This window comes from Pelophylax lessonae, assembly GCF_965119305.1.
Source record: "Pelophylax lessonae genome assembly, chromosome: 3".
Lineage (NCBI taxonomy): Eukaryota > Metazoa > Chordata > Amphibia > Anura > Ranidae > Pelophylax > Pelophylax lessonae.
Window position 1 is genome coordinate 570,023,661 of NC_138770.1, and position 17,367 is coordinate 570,041,027.

Consider the following 17,367-nt stretch of genomic DNA (forward strand, 5'->3'; position numbering starts at 1 on the left):
ATCAGGCTTCAGCTGTGCGCTGCGGCAGATTAATCCGCCTAAACTCGAAACACAGAAAATAGTCCCACTTACTGTCCCCGCTCCCACAGAATACAGGGGGCCCCGAGACAAAAATAAATAGTTGCACAACACAATTCCATGACTTTTCCAAAACTTAGTAAGTTTTCCCATTTTCCAGGACTTTTCCAGTCCTGGAAAGTGTCATGTCAAAATCCCATGACTTTTCCAGGATTTTCATGACCGTACGAACCCTGTACCGTTGAATGGCCCCCATGCTCGTCTGATCTAAATCCAATAGAACACATTTCGGAAATAATATTTTGGTCCATCCGACGCCACCAGGTTGCACCTTAGTCTGTTCAGGAGCTTAGTGATGCCCTGGTCCAGGTCTGGGAGGAAATACCCCAGGAAACCATCTGTCTCATTAGGAGCATCCCCCGATGTTGTCATTCATGCATACAAGCAAGTGGGGGCCATACAAACTACTGGGTACAATTTTGAGTTGCTTTTGAGAGCAGCAAAATGGACTAGCCTGCTGCATCATTTTTTCACTTTGATTTTCGGGGTGTCTGAATTCGGCCCTCTTGAGCAGTGCATCTCCTTTACATGCTGGGGCAGATTTACTAAAACTGGTGCAGCTGTGCATGGTAGCCAATCAGCTTCTAACTTCAGCTTGTTAAATTAAGCTTTGACAATAAACCTGAAAGCTGACTGGTTTCTATGCAGAGCTGCACCAGATTTTGCACTCTCAGATTTTATTAAATCTCCTCCATTGTGACAAACAGCTTCAGCCCTCACATTCTCGCATGATTTCAAACCCGCATTTTATTGCGAGTTCGGGGCCATTTTAAAGATATCCGTGAAGGTTCATGTACAGATGTCTATTGAAATTGCCCCCAAAGTCGCCAAAAGTAGTGCAGGAACTACTTTTGGAAATCAGTGCGGCGCTGCAAAGTTGTCGTCACACCGATTCGGATGGTGCTGTTGTCGGCAATAGGCTGTGATTTGGCATGCAGTTTGACATATCAAATCGCCCCGATGTGAACAGGGGCTCAAGAGGTGTCTAAACAGCCTGAGTGAGTTATCACCGGGGGAGGAAAGAATAACAACTTTACTACCTCCTGTTTGTACTAGATTCAAATGAGACCATTCTCCTAGGATAAATATTGCACGGTGCTAAAGACAGACACTTATTGTAGTAGCTTGAATATTAAATATTTATCATAAAAAAAAAAAAAAAAACTACTAATAATGTATTAACAATATACAAGCAATAATAGTGAAGATAAAAGGTGTATATTAAAAGTTGAAAAAATGCTAAAATCAAATATCAGGGAGATTTACTAATACTGGAACAGCTCTGCATAGAAACCAATCAGCTTCCAGGTTTGATTGTGAAAGCTTAATTGAACAAGCTAAAGTTAGAAGCTGATTGGTTACTACGCACAGCTGCACCAGATCCTGTGTGTTCCATTATTAGTAAATCTCCCCAATCCAGCCCTTAGCACATGTGTGAATTCATTGTTGTGCATAGCAATAATCAATTCCAAGTATAAAATTATCAGTGTAACAATCTACAGCTCCAATATCCTCCTATATATGATCTACCAAAATATGCTTTTTACTTAAAGATAAAATGTGACTCACAGCCACCCAATTAAAACCCTCTTTGAACATTGCCCATAACCGTCTAGATTGCTTTCCTTCATAAATCTTTAGAGGTTATTAATCCCTGTTGTTAGCTTTAGGTGGCTGTCAGAATGCTCGATCAGTGCCTGCATCTGTTTGGCTGAAAATTTTCATTTCAGCTCCTTTGGCAAAAGAAAGAAAAAAAAAAGAAATCTACTTTTGTCAATCTAGTGGATTCGAACAGGGCCACCTATGACATGTATTGACCGAAATCCAACACTCACCAAACTCACCAAAACCAGAATATAACCTTTAAACAAAGGGTCATTGGGTACTTTTCCTAATCTTCAGAATAATATAGATTTCACAAAACAACTTTGCTTCTTCAGGACTCCCCATCAAATTTCAGGTAATTAAAACATACGAGAGGAAGGTGCAGATGGTGCAATATGCTTTATTAATAAAAGCAATAAAAACAGATGTTCAGTGTACACTTAAAGGCATTATCCCAGCACCAAATACACACACACACCCCTGATCTTCTGGCAGTAGAGTGCATTCCAACCAGAACATAGGAACATTACCGACTCTACCCTACAGGTTTTGTCATTTCTAGACATCTGTAGGAGCAGCGCAAGAGCAATCAGTGACCTTGGTACATTCTGGTTGAAACACACTCAACTCCTGGACATTTGGGGAAGTGTGAGGACTGGGTGTAATGTCCGGTAAAGGATTAACACTGAATATTTGATTGTCTTAAGCACTTTATTGCATACAACTTTATTATTACTATGGCTTGATTATAAATATTTACTGCAGTGGTCTCCAAACTGTGGCCCTTTGCCTGACTTTATTCGGCCCTTGGGGGACTATTCCTCCCACTGACACCAACAATGGGGCACTATTCCTCCAACTGACACCAAGGATGGGGCACAATACCTCCCAATGACACCATCAACAGGGGCAAAATTCCAGCCACTGACAACAATAATGGGACACTATTCCTCCCACTGACACAAAGGGGCACTATTCCACCCACTGATACCAAGGATGGGGCACAATTTCTCCCAATGACACCATCAACAGAGGCAAACTCCTGCCGCTGATACCAACAGAAGGAGAGTAACTGGTCATTTGTTTAGAGAGTAAGTAGAGCCCTGATTTACTGTATTGGATTCTTTGACTACTTCCTTCCCGTGCTATAGTAATAATGGAGAAAAAGGTGCGCGAACCAATGTGAATAAATGTAAAAGCAGCACTGTGATGAATATAAAATGGAAAAAATATGTAACGAAGCTACAAAAGTGCGCTAATATGTGAACAAGAGAACAAAAATGTCCATAAATAAAAAATCAAATGAAATGTCCATAAATAAAAAAATCAAATGAATCAACAATTTGAAATAAAGTATTTTTCATCCAGAGAGAGGTGTTCCCAAGGTGATATGTGCAGGAAAACCAACTGATGAATGATGGGTGATATGGAATAGGTGAATTAACCTCTTACCAAAAAGCAATCCATAAACGTGACTTTAAACAAAAATACAATCTTGTGATGACACCCAGTGATGTGAATGGACTCTTACCACAACTGAGAAAGAATGGAGCATGTACTGTGGTACCAAGGAATCCAAAAGATCAGCCAGATACGATGGAATCTCAAGTGGGATGGATGGATCAACAGAGCTTCCCAGTTATGGGGGTCTAGAGGCTTCCAGAGGTAGGGATGCCAACACGGAGACCGCAATAAAAGAGGAAGGGACTAATAGTGCATTACCCACGGTTTATTAAATAAGTAAAGGTAAAAAACACTTACATACATCCAAAGTGGTAGACAGCGAATACTCAATCAAAAGTCACGGTCGCCTGCAGTGCGATCCGAGACATGCAGCAAAACGGCTGGCTCCCCCCGATGCGTTTCTACTGATAAGTCGGCTTCTGGGATTGGAGCTGGAGCCACGCTGCTGATCTCTTTCATTAAAAGGCTTAGTAATGGAGACTTCCGGGGCGGCTCTATTCTCTCTCAGTTGTGGTAAGAGTCCATTTACATCACTGAGTGTCATCACAAGATTGTATTTTTGTTTAAAGTCACGTTTATGGATTGCTTTTTGGTAAGAGGTTAATTCACCTATTTCATATCACCCATCATTCATCAGTTGGTTTTCCTGCACTTATCACCTTGGGAACACCTCTCTCTGGATGAAAAAGACTTTTTTTCAAATTGTTGATTCATATGATTTTTTTATTTATGGACATTTCATTCGATTTTTTATTTATGGACATTTTTGTTCTCTTGTTCACATATTAGCGGACTTTTGTAACTTCTTTACATATTTTTTCCTTCCCGTGCTATAGCCCAAATACGGCTACAGCGCTGGCTTAGTTCGACGGGAAGGCGTGCATGGTGCAGCGCGCTCTGTGATCGCCTAGTCCTTTGGACTCTGCTGATCACAGCGGCCCTTTACCACATGATCAGCTGTGTCCAATATCAGCTGATCACAAGATGTAAACATAAGCCAGTTATTGGCTTTTTTTCCCCTCACGCTGAGAGAAAAAGGAAGCAGATAAACGGGACATAAAGGGACATCGGCACAGATAATCAGGGCACTGATTATCAGTGTCCTGATTGTCAGTGCAGCCTGATCAGTGCCTCCTCCTTAGTGTCACCTATCAGTGCATCCTCATCAGCGCACATCATTTAAAGCGGAGTTCCGGGCACAGAAGTCATTTTTCAATAAACATACCCCCGGGACAGTCAGGGCTAGCACATTCCACAATGGCTAGCCTCTGATCCGTCCCGGTTCGCACTTACCTTTTAGAAGAAATACTTACTTATATTCTTCCACAGCGTTTCCATCTTTCTTGTGGGCAGCTGAAGCCGGCGCGGTCCTCTTCTGTGTCTTCTTCCGCGTCTTCTTGTCCCAGAATGGGCCGCACCGGCCCCTCTCGTCACTTCCGGTGCGACGCTGCATTCCTCCACAGCTTCTGGGCATGCCCAGAAGCTGTTTAGCAGGGGAATGCGGCGTCGCCCGGAAATGACGAGCGAGGCCGGTGCCGTCGCATTGATTCCTGGGAGCTATGACGTTCAGCTCCCAGGAATCATAGCGAGACAGGAAGTGACGGGGTGAGCCGCGGCTCCGAGGGAGGAAGTACTCTGAGGTGAGTATCTTCGATCTCCAATTACAAGGTAAGTAAACAAAAAAAAAAAATAACTATCCAATTCCTTTTCGGGTGAGGTCTACCTAGCGGAGGGGCACAAAAAAAAAAATATCGTTTTTGTGCCCGGAATTCCGCTTTAAGGAGAAAAATTACTTGTTTTAAAAATTTTATAACAAACTATGAAAAGTTTTGGTTTTTTTTTTCTACCAACATTTTTCTGTCTTTTTTTGTTTGTGTAGCAGAAAAAAAAAAAAACCCAGTGATGAATAAATACTACCAAAAGAAAGCTCTATTTGTCTGAAAAAAATATATAATAAAAGTTATATGGGTATAGTTGCATGAACACGCAATTATCATTCAAAGTGTGACAGCACTGAAAGCTGAAAATTGGCCTGGAAAGGAAGGGGGTAAAAGTACCTAGTAGGCAAGTGGTTAAAGTATATATGAGCCCTTACCTGGTAAAACAACCTATTCAGTTCAAAATAAAAATGCAAGACAAAACATGTTTGTGTATAAAGTAAAAAAAACAAAAAAAAAAAAAAAACAAAAAAAAAACACAACATACACACAAACACATTTGTTTCTGTTATACAGAGCCTTGAAAAAGTATTCATACCCCTTGAAATTTTCCACATTTTTTCATGTTACAACCAAAAGCGTTAAATGTATTTTCTTTGGATTTTACGTGATAGACCAACACAAAGTGGCACATAATTATGGAGGGGAAGGAAAATGATAAAATTGTTTTCAAAATTTTTTACAGATATTTGAAAAGTGTGGCGTGCATTTGTATTCAGCCCCCCTGAGTTAATACTTTGTAGAACCACCTTTCGCTGCAATTACAGCTGCAAATCTTTTGGGTATGTCTCTACCAGCTCTGCACACCCAGAGAGTGAAATTTTGCCCATTCTTCTTTTCAAAAAAGCTCAAGTTCTGTCAGATTGGATGGAGAGCATCTGCGAACAGCAATTTTCAAGTCTTGCCACAGATTCTCAATTGGATTTAGGTCTGGACTTTGACTGAGCCATTCTAACACATGAATATGCTTTAATTTAAACCATTCCATTGTAGCTCTGGCTTTATGTTTAAGGTCGTTCTCCTGCTGGAAGGTGAACTTTCAGTCTCAACAGGTTTTCTTCTTGGATTGCCCTGTATTTGGCTCCATCCATCTTCCTATCAACTTTGACAAGCTTCCCTGCCCCTTCTGAAGAAAAGTATCCCCAGAACATGATGGTGCCACCACATTTCACAGTAGGGATGGTGTGTTCAGTGTGTTCAGTGTAATGTGCAGTGTTAGTTTTGAGTCACACATAGCATTTTGCTTTTAGGTTAAAAAGATCAATTTTGGTCTCATCTGACCAGCGCACCTTCTTCCACGTTTGCTGTGTTCCCCACATGGCTTCTCACCATCTGCAAACGGGACTTCTTATGGCTTGCTTTCAACAACGGCTTTCTTTTTGCCACTCCATAAAAGGCCAGATTTGTGGCATGCACGACTAATAGTTGTCCAATGGACAGATTCTCCCACGTGAGCTGTGAATCTATCTCTCCAGCACCTCCAGAGTTACCATGGGCCTCTTGGCTGCCTCTCTGATTAATGCTCTCCTTGCCCAGGCCTGTCAGTTCAGGTGGACGGCCATGTCTTGGTTGGTTTGCAGTTGTGCCATACTCTTTCCATTTTTCGGATGATGGATTGAAAGGTGCTCCGTGAGATGTTCAAAGCTTAAAAGAGATATATATATATATATATATATATATATATATATATATATATATATATATATTTTATAACCCAACCCTGCTTTAAACTTCTCCACAACTTTATCCCTGACTTGTCTGGTGTTTTCCATAGCCTTCATGTTGCGGTTTGTTCACTAAGGTTCTCTAACAAACCTCTGAGGGCTTCACAGAGCAGCTGTATTTATACGAAGATTAAAATTACACACATGTGGACTCTAAATTACTAATTAGGTGACTTCTGAAGGCAATTGGTTCCACTAGACTTTAGTTAGGGGTATCAGAGTAAAGGGGGCTAAATATAAATGCAAGCCACTTTTTTTCACTTTTTAAAAAAATTGTGAAAACCATTTGTCATTTTCCTTCCATTTCACAATTATGTTTTATTAATTATTATTATTAATATATAAATTAATGTTTTTTAAATTATGAATTTCAAGGGGTATGAATACTTTTTCAAAGCACTGTAAGTGATCACATGACCTCAGTCTTTAGCTGCATATGGGGCTTAGAGAGGCGTGTCAACAAGAAGCAAAATAAGAGCAGTACACGGATCTTCCTTGTGACGGGCGGGCAGTGCCACAGCCAGAAAACGGACCACGCTGAGATGGATGTGCTCTCATGCCTAATGTGGTCAGTTTGCAATAGGAAATAAGAAGGACTTGATTGGTTTTGATTTGTCTATTTTATTTAGATAAACTACAAGCAGCTTTTTCAGTGGTTGGCTATACTGTATATACACAGCACACTGTTTTATATTCCCCTGAACCTCTGATTTTGTGAGGCACAGTAACTTGATGAGATCAAAAACTGTTTTTATAATGATAAAGATACAGTTCAATTATCTTGTTGCGGACCATTGTGACATGTCAAGAATTTATTGTAAAGACTTGTAAAAAGTTACGGGTAATGTATCCACAGCTGTCATTACTAAAGGTGTGTGTTCATATTTGCAGGACTCAAATATTTTGCATCACTATGATTACATTATATAAAACAAATCACAGAAAATTTTGTGAAAGGATGTAATGTCTGCTGTCAAAAATACAGATGTGTCAATGGTCAGGTAACCATAGCCAATAGCACTTTAAATAAATACTCACCAATATAGACTTGAGCTCCACCATGAAGCTAGCTAGATCGGAACTGTGCTGTAATCTCTAGAAAGAGAAAAATCACCTTTTATTATCTTTTACTTTTTTTTTTTTCTTCATCAAAAATGGGTCATGCAGAAATGGGTCATGCAAAGTCAACTCCTAATGAATAGATTACCTAGAATAGACTTAAAGTTAACATGAGCTTTGCTTTTGTAGGGCTTCACTTTAACCCCCAATCCGCAACGGCACTTCTCTTTTCTTTCCTCCATTGTCACTCCATTTGCCCACCAGGATCAGAAAAAGTTGTTAATTGCTGCTCAACTCCTAACTTATGCTGGCCATACATGTTCAATTATCCTGTACAATTTTCTGTTAGATTTACCAAAACCCATTTAATATGAGGTCAAATCAAAACAACACGTTCAATTGTATCCTATAAGGCCGGCCTTTGTATTACATAGTTGAAGGTAAATCTAAAGAAAATTGTACAGAAAACTGGAAGAAAATTGTATAATGTATGGCCAGTCTTACACAGGGCATTTGGTGCTCCTTTACTGACAGCACCAAAGTGTTATGACTGACCCAGTACAGTGATCTGGAATAAGTCATGGGATTCTCTACATTTGGCATTATAACAATTCTCTTTGCTGCCAGCAGCCAAACAGAGTAAGTGCCGGTTCACACTTGTGCCATGCGGGAAGGCTGCGAATTCGCAGCCTGTTCCCGCATCGCAAACGCACATCTGGCAGTTCACACTGCCATATGCGATACGCAGGGGGTGTCAATTAAATGATAACGACACCCCCAGTTTGATCGCATATCGCAGTGCGATCTGACAGTTCGCACAGGATCGGATTGCACGAGTGTGAACCACTGTGTGATCCGATCCTGATGCGGCTGAAAAAAAGGGTCATGTGCGAGTTTGGTGCGGATACAGTGCAAATTCAGCCATACAAAGTGTATGGCTGAATTCGCATCCGCACATCAGATCGCATGTAATGAAGGAGCAGTGCGCTCCGAATTACATGCGATCGCCGCACTCACAATAATGTGAACCGGCCCTGAAGAAAAGAAGTGCATTTTGGATGAGGAAAGGTTGGGTTTAAAGTAAACCTGATGCTTTGCCCAGAATGGTTTGCTTTAAAGCCCAATTACAGGCTAATCTTTTCTTTTTGTAATACATGTTCATTTTAAATAAATGTTTCAGGCTTCAATACCTACCTTTAATCTACAGCTGTCCCTGCAGTACTCCCAACCAGTGTCACTCAACCCACAAGACTGAAAATATTACTGTGAATGCAGGGTGTGATCTCAGGCCCACGTTTATTGTGGATTTATGCAGAAACTGCTCTCTCCATCTCCGAAGATCACACACTAATGGAGAAGATCAGTAGACAAAGACTCTGGTTCATGTGACCAGCCAGAAACATCAGGGAAAGGTAAATGTATTAACTTAACATAACAATGGGGAGGCCTCTGAGGGATTACTTGGAGCAGAGCACAGAGGATGGAGTTGGCCATTACTATGATCCCGTATGGATTGTGAAAAAAGAATACAGAAACTAAAATGGAGTTTTAGTTTCAGCCTAAAATATATGAATTGCATGTTTAGAATAATGTACAAGGCCCATTTGGATACATTGACATAGGTCATTTAGTGGTGAAGAACTTTAGTGCAAAGGTTTCCCTGCAAAGTAAAAGAAATGATGCGTTTTTTCAAGTTTGGGATCTTTAAAATGGCATTTGGATTCCATAGTAATAAGGGAATTGTGAACAGCACATAAACATCAATGCTGTGTGTCAATTGTGTCACCAGGCAGCACCCAATCCTCCCATAAAAATGGCCCTGCATCTTCACTTACACAGTGGGCAATTGTTGGAGACCGATCTACTGTATAAACTAAAATGCTATAGAAATATACTAACAGCAGGCTGTCCTGGTATAGAGATACATGTTAGGCCTGGCATGAAGGCAGTCCCTTACCAGGTGTAAGGCAGGCACTCTGTCCTCACTAGGGTTTTACTGCAGAAGACAGCAGGTGTGTACAGGCACTGTGTGTGTGTGTAGGACTGTCAAGCCTATAGACAGGCACCTTGTTTAGACTGTCATCTGATACGATATACAGTAAGTGGGACTGTAGACAGTGCTCCCAGAAGCAGATAGTGAGAACTCCATAGTCGGGTGGCTAAACTTTTAGGCCCCTTGACACAAAGGGTCCGATCCGGCCTGCCTATCAGTTTTTCAGGCAGACCTGATCGGACCGTCCGTTCACCTCTATGCACCAGTGGGTATAAATTTACCTGTGCCCACTTATGCCTGTCTACCTTTGGTTCGATCCAGTCTGCCAAAAAAAAACAACACACAAACAGAATAGGATCGGTTTTCCTCCATCCAGGCAGATTGTTTCGGACGGTATTTGGGTATAAACAGACAGTGTAGTCTGTTTACTCCCAGCCGCCAATAGAGCAAAGCGGGCACTGTTCCTGTCCGCTCTTCAGAAACTGAGTGGACATGGGTGGCTCTGCTCTGATCAGCAGGGGATCAGTTGACAGATCACTTGCTGATCTGAACACTGTCTACCCCATGTGAAAGGGGCCATATAGTCTGCCTGAAGGTCCAAGCAGACTATTAATTATTTGAGGGGTTTTTTTTGTCCCGTGTGATGCTGAACCCCTATAGGAAACAGGATTTAAAAAAGGAACTTTCTAAGTATAAAGCAGGCAGAAAAAAACCTTAAACTGCAAACTGGCAAGTGGACTAGAGTCCTTGAAGCAAAATGTTTAAAATAAATTATATATATTGTGAGATTGGAGCTCAGGATCACCGCTAGCTGCTTATAAAAGTGTCTTAATTAGACTTGCAAACAAACTAGAAAAATAAAAAAAGGTTTCTTCAGCAAACACACACAAAACAGTCGAGAATGCTGGTGCAACAGAAAAACGGAAAAACAAAAAACTGTTGTCTCACCACCATCATACCCATCCCCTACTGAGGTTTGGGGTGTCCCCGTCTGCTTTGGGAGTCCCAAAGAGGAGGGTTTCACAGATCAGCAACCGGGCTCAGGTCCAAGCTAGTCCACCCTGCTCATTCAGGTGTGTTCTGCTCTCCCCCTCACAGACAGGTTCTCTGTCTTCCTTTTCTGGACTCTGATGCACCCGGTTTAACCCCTTCAGGACCAAAGTCCCTGTAGTCAGGGTTTGAAGATTCTTTCCCACCCGTATATCTCTCTGAACCTCCAAATTCAAGATCTCTAATGAGGGCTACAAATCCAGAGAGTACTAAAAATCAGTCTTCTACTCTCCAATCTAACTACCTTCACACACACTTCTCCATTTATTAAGGGTAGAATGATAACAACAGGCAGAATAGTAAGGATATGCTACCCAACCTGCATTGTGAAGATATGGTTTAGATCCTCTGTCTTTCATCCCTCTGCCATATTGATACATTACAAAATAACAATTTGAAACTGGTTCAAGCCCTAAAAAGAGACTCCCATACAAAGCTACTGGATGCTGGTTACACTAATTAACCTTTTTCTGCTGTGTAAGATTAACTCCAACAAGGCAACACTGATATCAGCATATATAAAATCTGTTTATTAGCCAGACGATGAGCACATATCCACCCATTGAATCCCTGCCACTTACGCATTTTACCCTGATATGCAGTGCTTAATCTCTCAAAGACTCACAAGCCTCAGTGGGCAATTGATCTAAAACAGTTTCTGTAGCATGTTATCAATTGCCTCATATCATAATCCCTGTGTCTCCAACAAATAGTCCCATATGACACCTTTTTACTAAGAGACCTATAATCCCATGGAAGAATTAGCTGATCAGCCAAGGTTCGTGTGTAGATAATTGAAAATTCTAAACAATGTAATTGGGTCAAAAAGGCTAGCTCTAAGACTTTAGCTCTGCATAAGGGGCGAAACGGGTAAAAGGTAAGGATTCAGGCAGTGGATATGTGCTAATCAGCTTACTAATAAACTTTTTATATGATGAAATCAGTGTGCAGCGAGTTGCTACACTCATGCATTGCTTGTAACAATACAGATCATGTGTAAGGCAAAAAAGGGGGAAGCAAACATACTTAAATTACCTGTTTTATAACATGCTGATATCCATGCAGAGCTTTTGTTAACTTCCAACTGCATTCCAATCTATCAATAAAGAGCATCAAATTAGAAATAATTAAATAATTAAACCGTTTCCCACATTGTTCTTATTGTTAGGACATATGATAGATGTTTCTACAATATAATGGAAAAGAAGAAATCTGAAAAAGAAAAAGAATCTGTAACAAGCTAAGACAGCATGAAGACAATGTAGGAGAAAATAAAAGGAAACCTTTCCTAAGTGAGATATGGGGGCCTCCATTGCTGCTTCCTATTTTGCAAAAGCTAGTTTCTTGGCTGTCATGTTTACCCTCTTGCGTCACTACTTTGTATCCCTTACCTAAAATAGCATGCAAAGAAGGATGCCTGGCTTTACATATATGTATGCTGCTAATTCTTAGGCTCCGTTCACACTATGGCGTACTGGATCGTGAACGACAGGTGTCCCGTAATTCTGTTTGCACAAGTTTGTCGGGCGACAATCGCGGCAAAGTGCCATTGAAAATAGCGAGGATCACAAGGACATCCCGTGATTTGCGTTGATTCGCCCCGCAATCCAGAACACCATAGTGTGAACGGAGCCCTATTGTTTGTAAAGGTTCAAAAATTTTGCAGTAAAATTTTGCAAACATAATCGGGGGACACCTGTCGCCGAAAAGAAGAGGAACTTCTCCGGGCGACAAGTGTCCCGCGATTCTCTTTGCACGATTTTACTGCAATTCGTCAGGCAACAATCGCAGCAAAATCGACCTGCGATTTGAGTGCCATTGAAAAAAACAGGGATTGCAAAGGCGCTCTGCAATTTGCCTCGATTCAGAATCGCAGGCCAGAATTGCGGCGATTCTGTCCGCAATCCGGGACACCATAGTGTGAACAGAGACTTCACACAAGTTCAAATTTTTTTTTTTTTTTATATATATATATATATAACAAACATGTCCCAATAGCCCTCTTCTTGGGTCCCCTGCTAGCACTCCTGGTCGCTGTTGAAGTGCCCTCCTAGCAAGCCACTTGCTCTGGGAGCACTCGTGCGTGCTCGTTCCCGAAACGCCTCTGTGTGTCTATGAGGCACACACAGCGTGGCTTGGCCCTACCCCCTGCTTTCTCCTGACTGACTGTGTCTCAGCCAATGATGAGGCAGAGAAACGGGAGAGCTTCTACTCTTGTGCACATTGCTGGATCGGGTTCAGGTGAGTATTTTGGTCGGAGCTGCACACCCAAACCTTCAGCCTTTAGAACCACTTTAAAGCTGAAGTGTGTGGAAAAACTTTATTAGGGCATTAGCCAGGTACCAATAAGATATTTTGAATAATGTGTGACCCACTGGTTGCTGTTTCCTTATTGAAAAGAGTTAGTTACATGCAGCCTCTGACAGTGATGTAATTGCTGAGGTGCAGGCAGTGAAACTGACAGTTGGGGGCTGGAGCACAGAAATCACATGGAGTTCCTCCATTCAGAAAATGTCTTGTACTCCTTTCAAAGAATGCAAGATGCACTGTAATTGGACAAAGGGCATATGAACATCACAGTCTACCCTTGTCCAATGACAGTATGCCTTTTATTCTTTGAAAGGTTTTCTGAATAGATGTGATGCTCAGCGAGTGACCTAGTGAGATTGCGGTGCTGACTGTCTGGCCCTGACTGTCAGTTTACCTGCCAGAGCTTCAGCAGGGATATCAGAGGCGGCATGTAAGTAACCTTTTTCAAGAATGAAGCAGCAGCCACCAGTAGGGCACACAACTTTTTGTTATCTAGCCAATGCCCCAATAATGTTTTTACCCACACATCAGCTTTAGAGTAAACATAAACTCACCTTATGTAACACAGGCTTAATGTAACAGCACAGCTTCAAATTGATCCCTTTGTAAGGATAGTTACGAAAGATGTAAGAGGTTTCCTTTAGTTTTTCTTTTTACTAGCATCTCAACAACAGACCTTTATTTGAGATGCTAGTGATGCTGATTATTGATTTAGCTTTTATTATCACTTTACATTCAGGGTTCTAATGTCATAAACACTCAATATAGTTATAACTAATTATACATCTGTAGTGCTAATTTAAAGCTGAAAACCAGGCAGATATAAAATGCAAAAGAAAAGGAGGACATTTGTGAATTCCCCTTTTCTGTGGCACAGTCCAAATACCTGGTGAAGCTGCTACTTATATGGTGTAAAACCACTGGCATAGCAGCACCAGGAGCAAAGTGTGCTGTGCATGCAAGCAACATCTGCAACGCCTGAGCGAACTGACCCAAAAGGTGATCTTGTTGATCGAGCCTGGTAACCAGCATGGGAAGCTTAGGAGCACCTGCATCATCAGGATTCATGGCCCTTGCGTACTGTCAGGGTGCCAGGAAACCAGCCCACACGAAGATAAAGTAAAATAAAGCAATTTATTTAGGCAACAATAATAATCGCACAGTAGAGAGAGGAGCAAAATCAAGAACAGCTAGGGTCAAGATCGGAAGCGGGTAGTCATCCAAGTCAGGATTGAGTCCAGGAACAGATAGTCATCCAAGCTGAGATACAGTCCAGAAGCGGGTAGTCTGCCGAAGCTGGGTCGTCGTCTGATGCGGGGTCGTCTGCCGATGCGGAATCCAGAGCCAGGAAGGTCGTCAGCCAAGCCATGCACGGAGAAACCACATTGACCAGAGGACTGGAGCAGTGATGCACCTTGGAGCACAAACACAAGGTCTGAAAGCCATCAGGTTATATAGTCAGGTGTGCAACATCACCACTGAGCAACGCCCAGGCAGCAGACAAGTGATGATGCAAACAGAGTATATAAGAGACAGACGTCTGCACATGTCCAAGATGGCTGCCAACAAGAAGGCAAGGTAAGACCTTGACACAGATGTGTATATTGGCCATTATTCTGCTTTCTGTAACCACAAAACATTTTTTGGACAAGCATTTTCTTTTTGCAAGTAAAAAATATCTCTTACCTTAGGAAACTTTTCCCATTTTTTCCCATAAAGCAGATACAAATACTTAGTTCCCCTCAAAAGGAAGTGCAATCATTGTAGAGCCAGTTTCACCATCCTGGGCTCTTAGCCACAATGCTTTACAAGCTGCATTTGGAAGACCTTTGGCTCTTGCTGACATAATAAAAGCTTTTGCTGAAGCATCTGCTAGAAAGTTTATTGCTCTGCATCTGTTCCTTGGGGAAGCAGAGTGACTTCTTTTAGGTAGCAGTTTTATTATTTAAGCCAGGTATTCAAGAATTTTGCCATGAAGGCAGCTGTTAGATTTGGCCAGAATTCAGATGCAGAAGCCTCCCAACATCTTTAAGAAATTCTTCAGTCTTCAGTCAGTCTGTCCATAGTATCTGTTAGCAATACATACTCAACGTTCCTATATTTCTTGCCACCAAAACAAAGAAAACAGCAGAGGTATGAATCAAAATGTGACTCAATCCCCTACCACGTACTGGTTTAGAAACCAAAATGACAAGAGATCTTCCCTTACACTTACGGTCCAAACACCTCTAAAGTGAAGAACAGGGGAAGAGAGTGCACAGGGTGGCACAGGTGCCAGAAGTCAAGTCCATGGAGGCTTGACTGCGAGGTGAGCGTGCAAACTGACAGAAAGCTTATCAAGGGGCAGAACCATTTGGAGAAATCCTGGCGAAGAAGACAGGGCAGCAGCTGGCAGGAACACACGACAGGCTGAAAGTGTAGTCTGAAATAGGCAATAGGCTGAAAGTGTAGTCTGAAATAGACAATGTTCGGCAACCAAGGAAGCAGACAGTAGTCAAGACAGAAGGCAGATTTGTGGTCCAGAAGCAGGCCAAGGTCACAAAAGAGGTCATCAGATTTGAGTCGTAGTCAGGGGCTGGCCAAGTCAGCAATGATCAGGCAAACAAAGACAAGATCAGGATTAAGTTAGGTCACAGCAGGAAGTCAGAGCAGAAACAAGTCCAGGTCCAGGCCGAGCCAGCAACGGGTAAGTAGATATACGGAACAAATGGGGTTTTGAGTTCCTTAAAGCGGAGTTCCACCCATTTTTAATAGGTTGGAATACATAGATCTTTGTAATCCCCTTTAAAATGGCTTTTACCAATGGAAACTTTTTTTTTTTGCTAGTAAATACCTTAATTTTGGCTTTATTCCTCCTCTCCTCACTTCCTGGTCCGATCGGCGATGACGTCATTCGGCGATCCGCAGTGTCTGCTGGGATGTATTCTACTTGCAGTAGCTGTATCTGTACTGAGCCGTGCCTGCCCCGCCTCCGCCCCGCCTCCTCTCATTGAATTGCATTGTATGAATGTATTAAGGCCGTTCTCTGCCCAGCCTCCGCCCCGCCTCCTCTCATTGAATTGCATTGTATGAATGTATTAAGGCTGTTCTCTGTCCAGCCTCCGCCCCGCCTCCTCTCAATACAACTCAATGAGAGGAGGCGGGGCGGAGGCTGGGCAGAGAACAGCCTTAATACATTCATACAATGCAATTCAATGAGAGGAGGCGGGGCGGAGGCTGGGCAGAGAACGGCCTTAATACATTCATACAATGCAATTCAATGAGAGGAGGCGGGGCGGAGGCGGGGCAGGCACGGCTCAGTACAGATACAGCTACTGCAAGTAGAATACATCCCAGCAGACACTGCGGATCGCCGAATGACGTCATCGCCGATCGGACCAGGAAGTGAGGAGAGGAGGAATAAAGCCAAAATTAAGGTATTTACTAGCAAAAAAAAAAAAAAAAGTTTCCATTGGTAAAAGCCATTTTAAAGGGGATTACAAAGATCTAAAGTTCCAAAAATGGGTGGAACTCCACTTTAAGTAGGCCATCTGGCACCAAGATTGGGATTAGGCACGTGTGACTGTGCCTGTAGGCCCATAGGTCTGTGCTATGTACCCCTATGAATTCGCATTCTCTTACAAATGTGCATGCACACGCAACTGGTTGGCAATAACCCCCACTCCAAAGACATGCTGGTAGGTTAACTGGCTCCTAAGTTGGCACTTGTATGTGTATGTATTAATGGGAGCTAGGGACCTTCGATTCTAAGCTCCTTGAGGGCAGGGACTGACGTGAAAGTATAATAAATATGTTCAGTGCTGCGTAAATGGATGGCACTATACAAGTACCTGTAATAAATAAATAACCCCCTTTTCTGTAAATTGGTCCATGTACACGTTGTCAGATGCTGTCCTGACACCTGGGGTCAGCAATGGGCAAAGCACAGGTTCACTTTAGGCATTTGTTGGCCGACAGATTTCTCCAAGTGTAAACCTTCTTTTACTAGTCAACCTTCTCATTCTATTTTTTATGTGCATTTTTGATCAGTTGTTATAATCAACTATTTTAAAGGAAATAATTATTTGATTTGAAAACAGAGTGACAAACCTTGCATTTCGCATCTGAAGATCTGAAGGCAAAATGACCCTGAGCCGAAAGTCCATGTCCTGTAGTAAAAAAAGAGGGGAAGAAAAAAAAAAAAAAAACAACGAGCGAACTTGTAAATAGAACATAGAGCGTTGCAAGCAGCATTTTGTATCTGTAAATAAACAATAATAAATACAAGTACAAAAGGTGAAGAAAACATACTATTCATAAATGTGTATGTATTACCGTAGAACATTTTATCATTGTGCACAATGCCACAATGCATTAAGCTCAAAAA

The 17,367-nt window shown here is 41.9% G+C and overlaps 1 protein-coding gene across 1 annotated transcript in view; it reads right to left on the bottom strand.

The window, feature by feature from the left end:
• The window catches only part of FANCL (FA complementation group L), a 158,573-nt gene that overhangs the window by 135,958 nt on the left and 5,248 nt on the right, over positions 1-17,367 (bottom strand). Inside the window, exons 2-4 of the mRNA XM_082251229.1 lie at positions 17,091-17,149; positions 11,727-11,787; positions 7,628-7,684 (exon numbers count right to left, since the gene is read on the bottom strand). Coding sequence (XP_082107355.1) covers positions 7,628-7,684; positions 11,727-11,787; positions 17,091-17,149 — 177 coding nt within the window. The remainder of the gene's footprint in view (positions 1-7,627; positions 7,685-11,726; positions 11,788-17,090; positions 17,150-17,367) is intronic.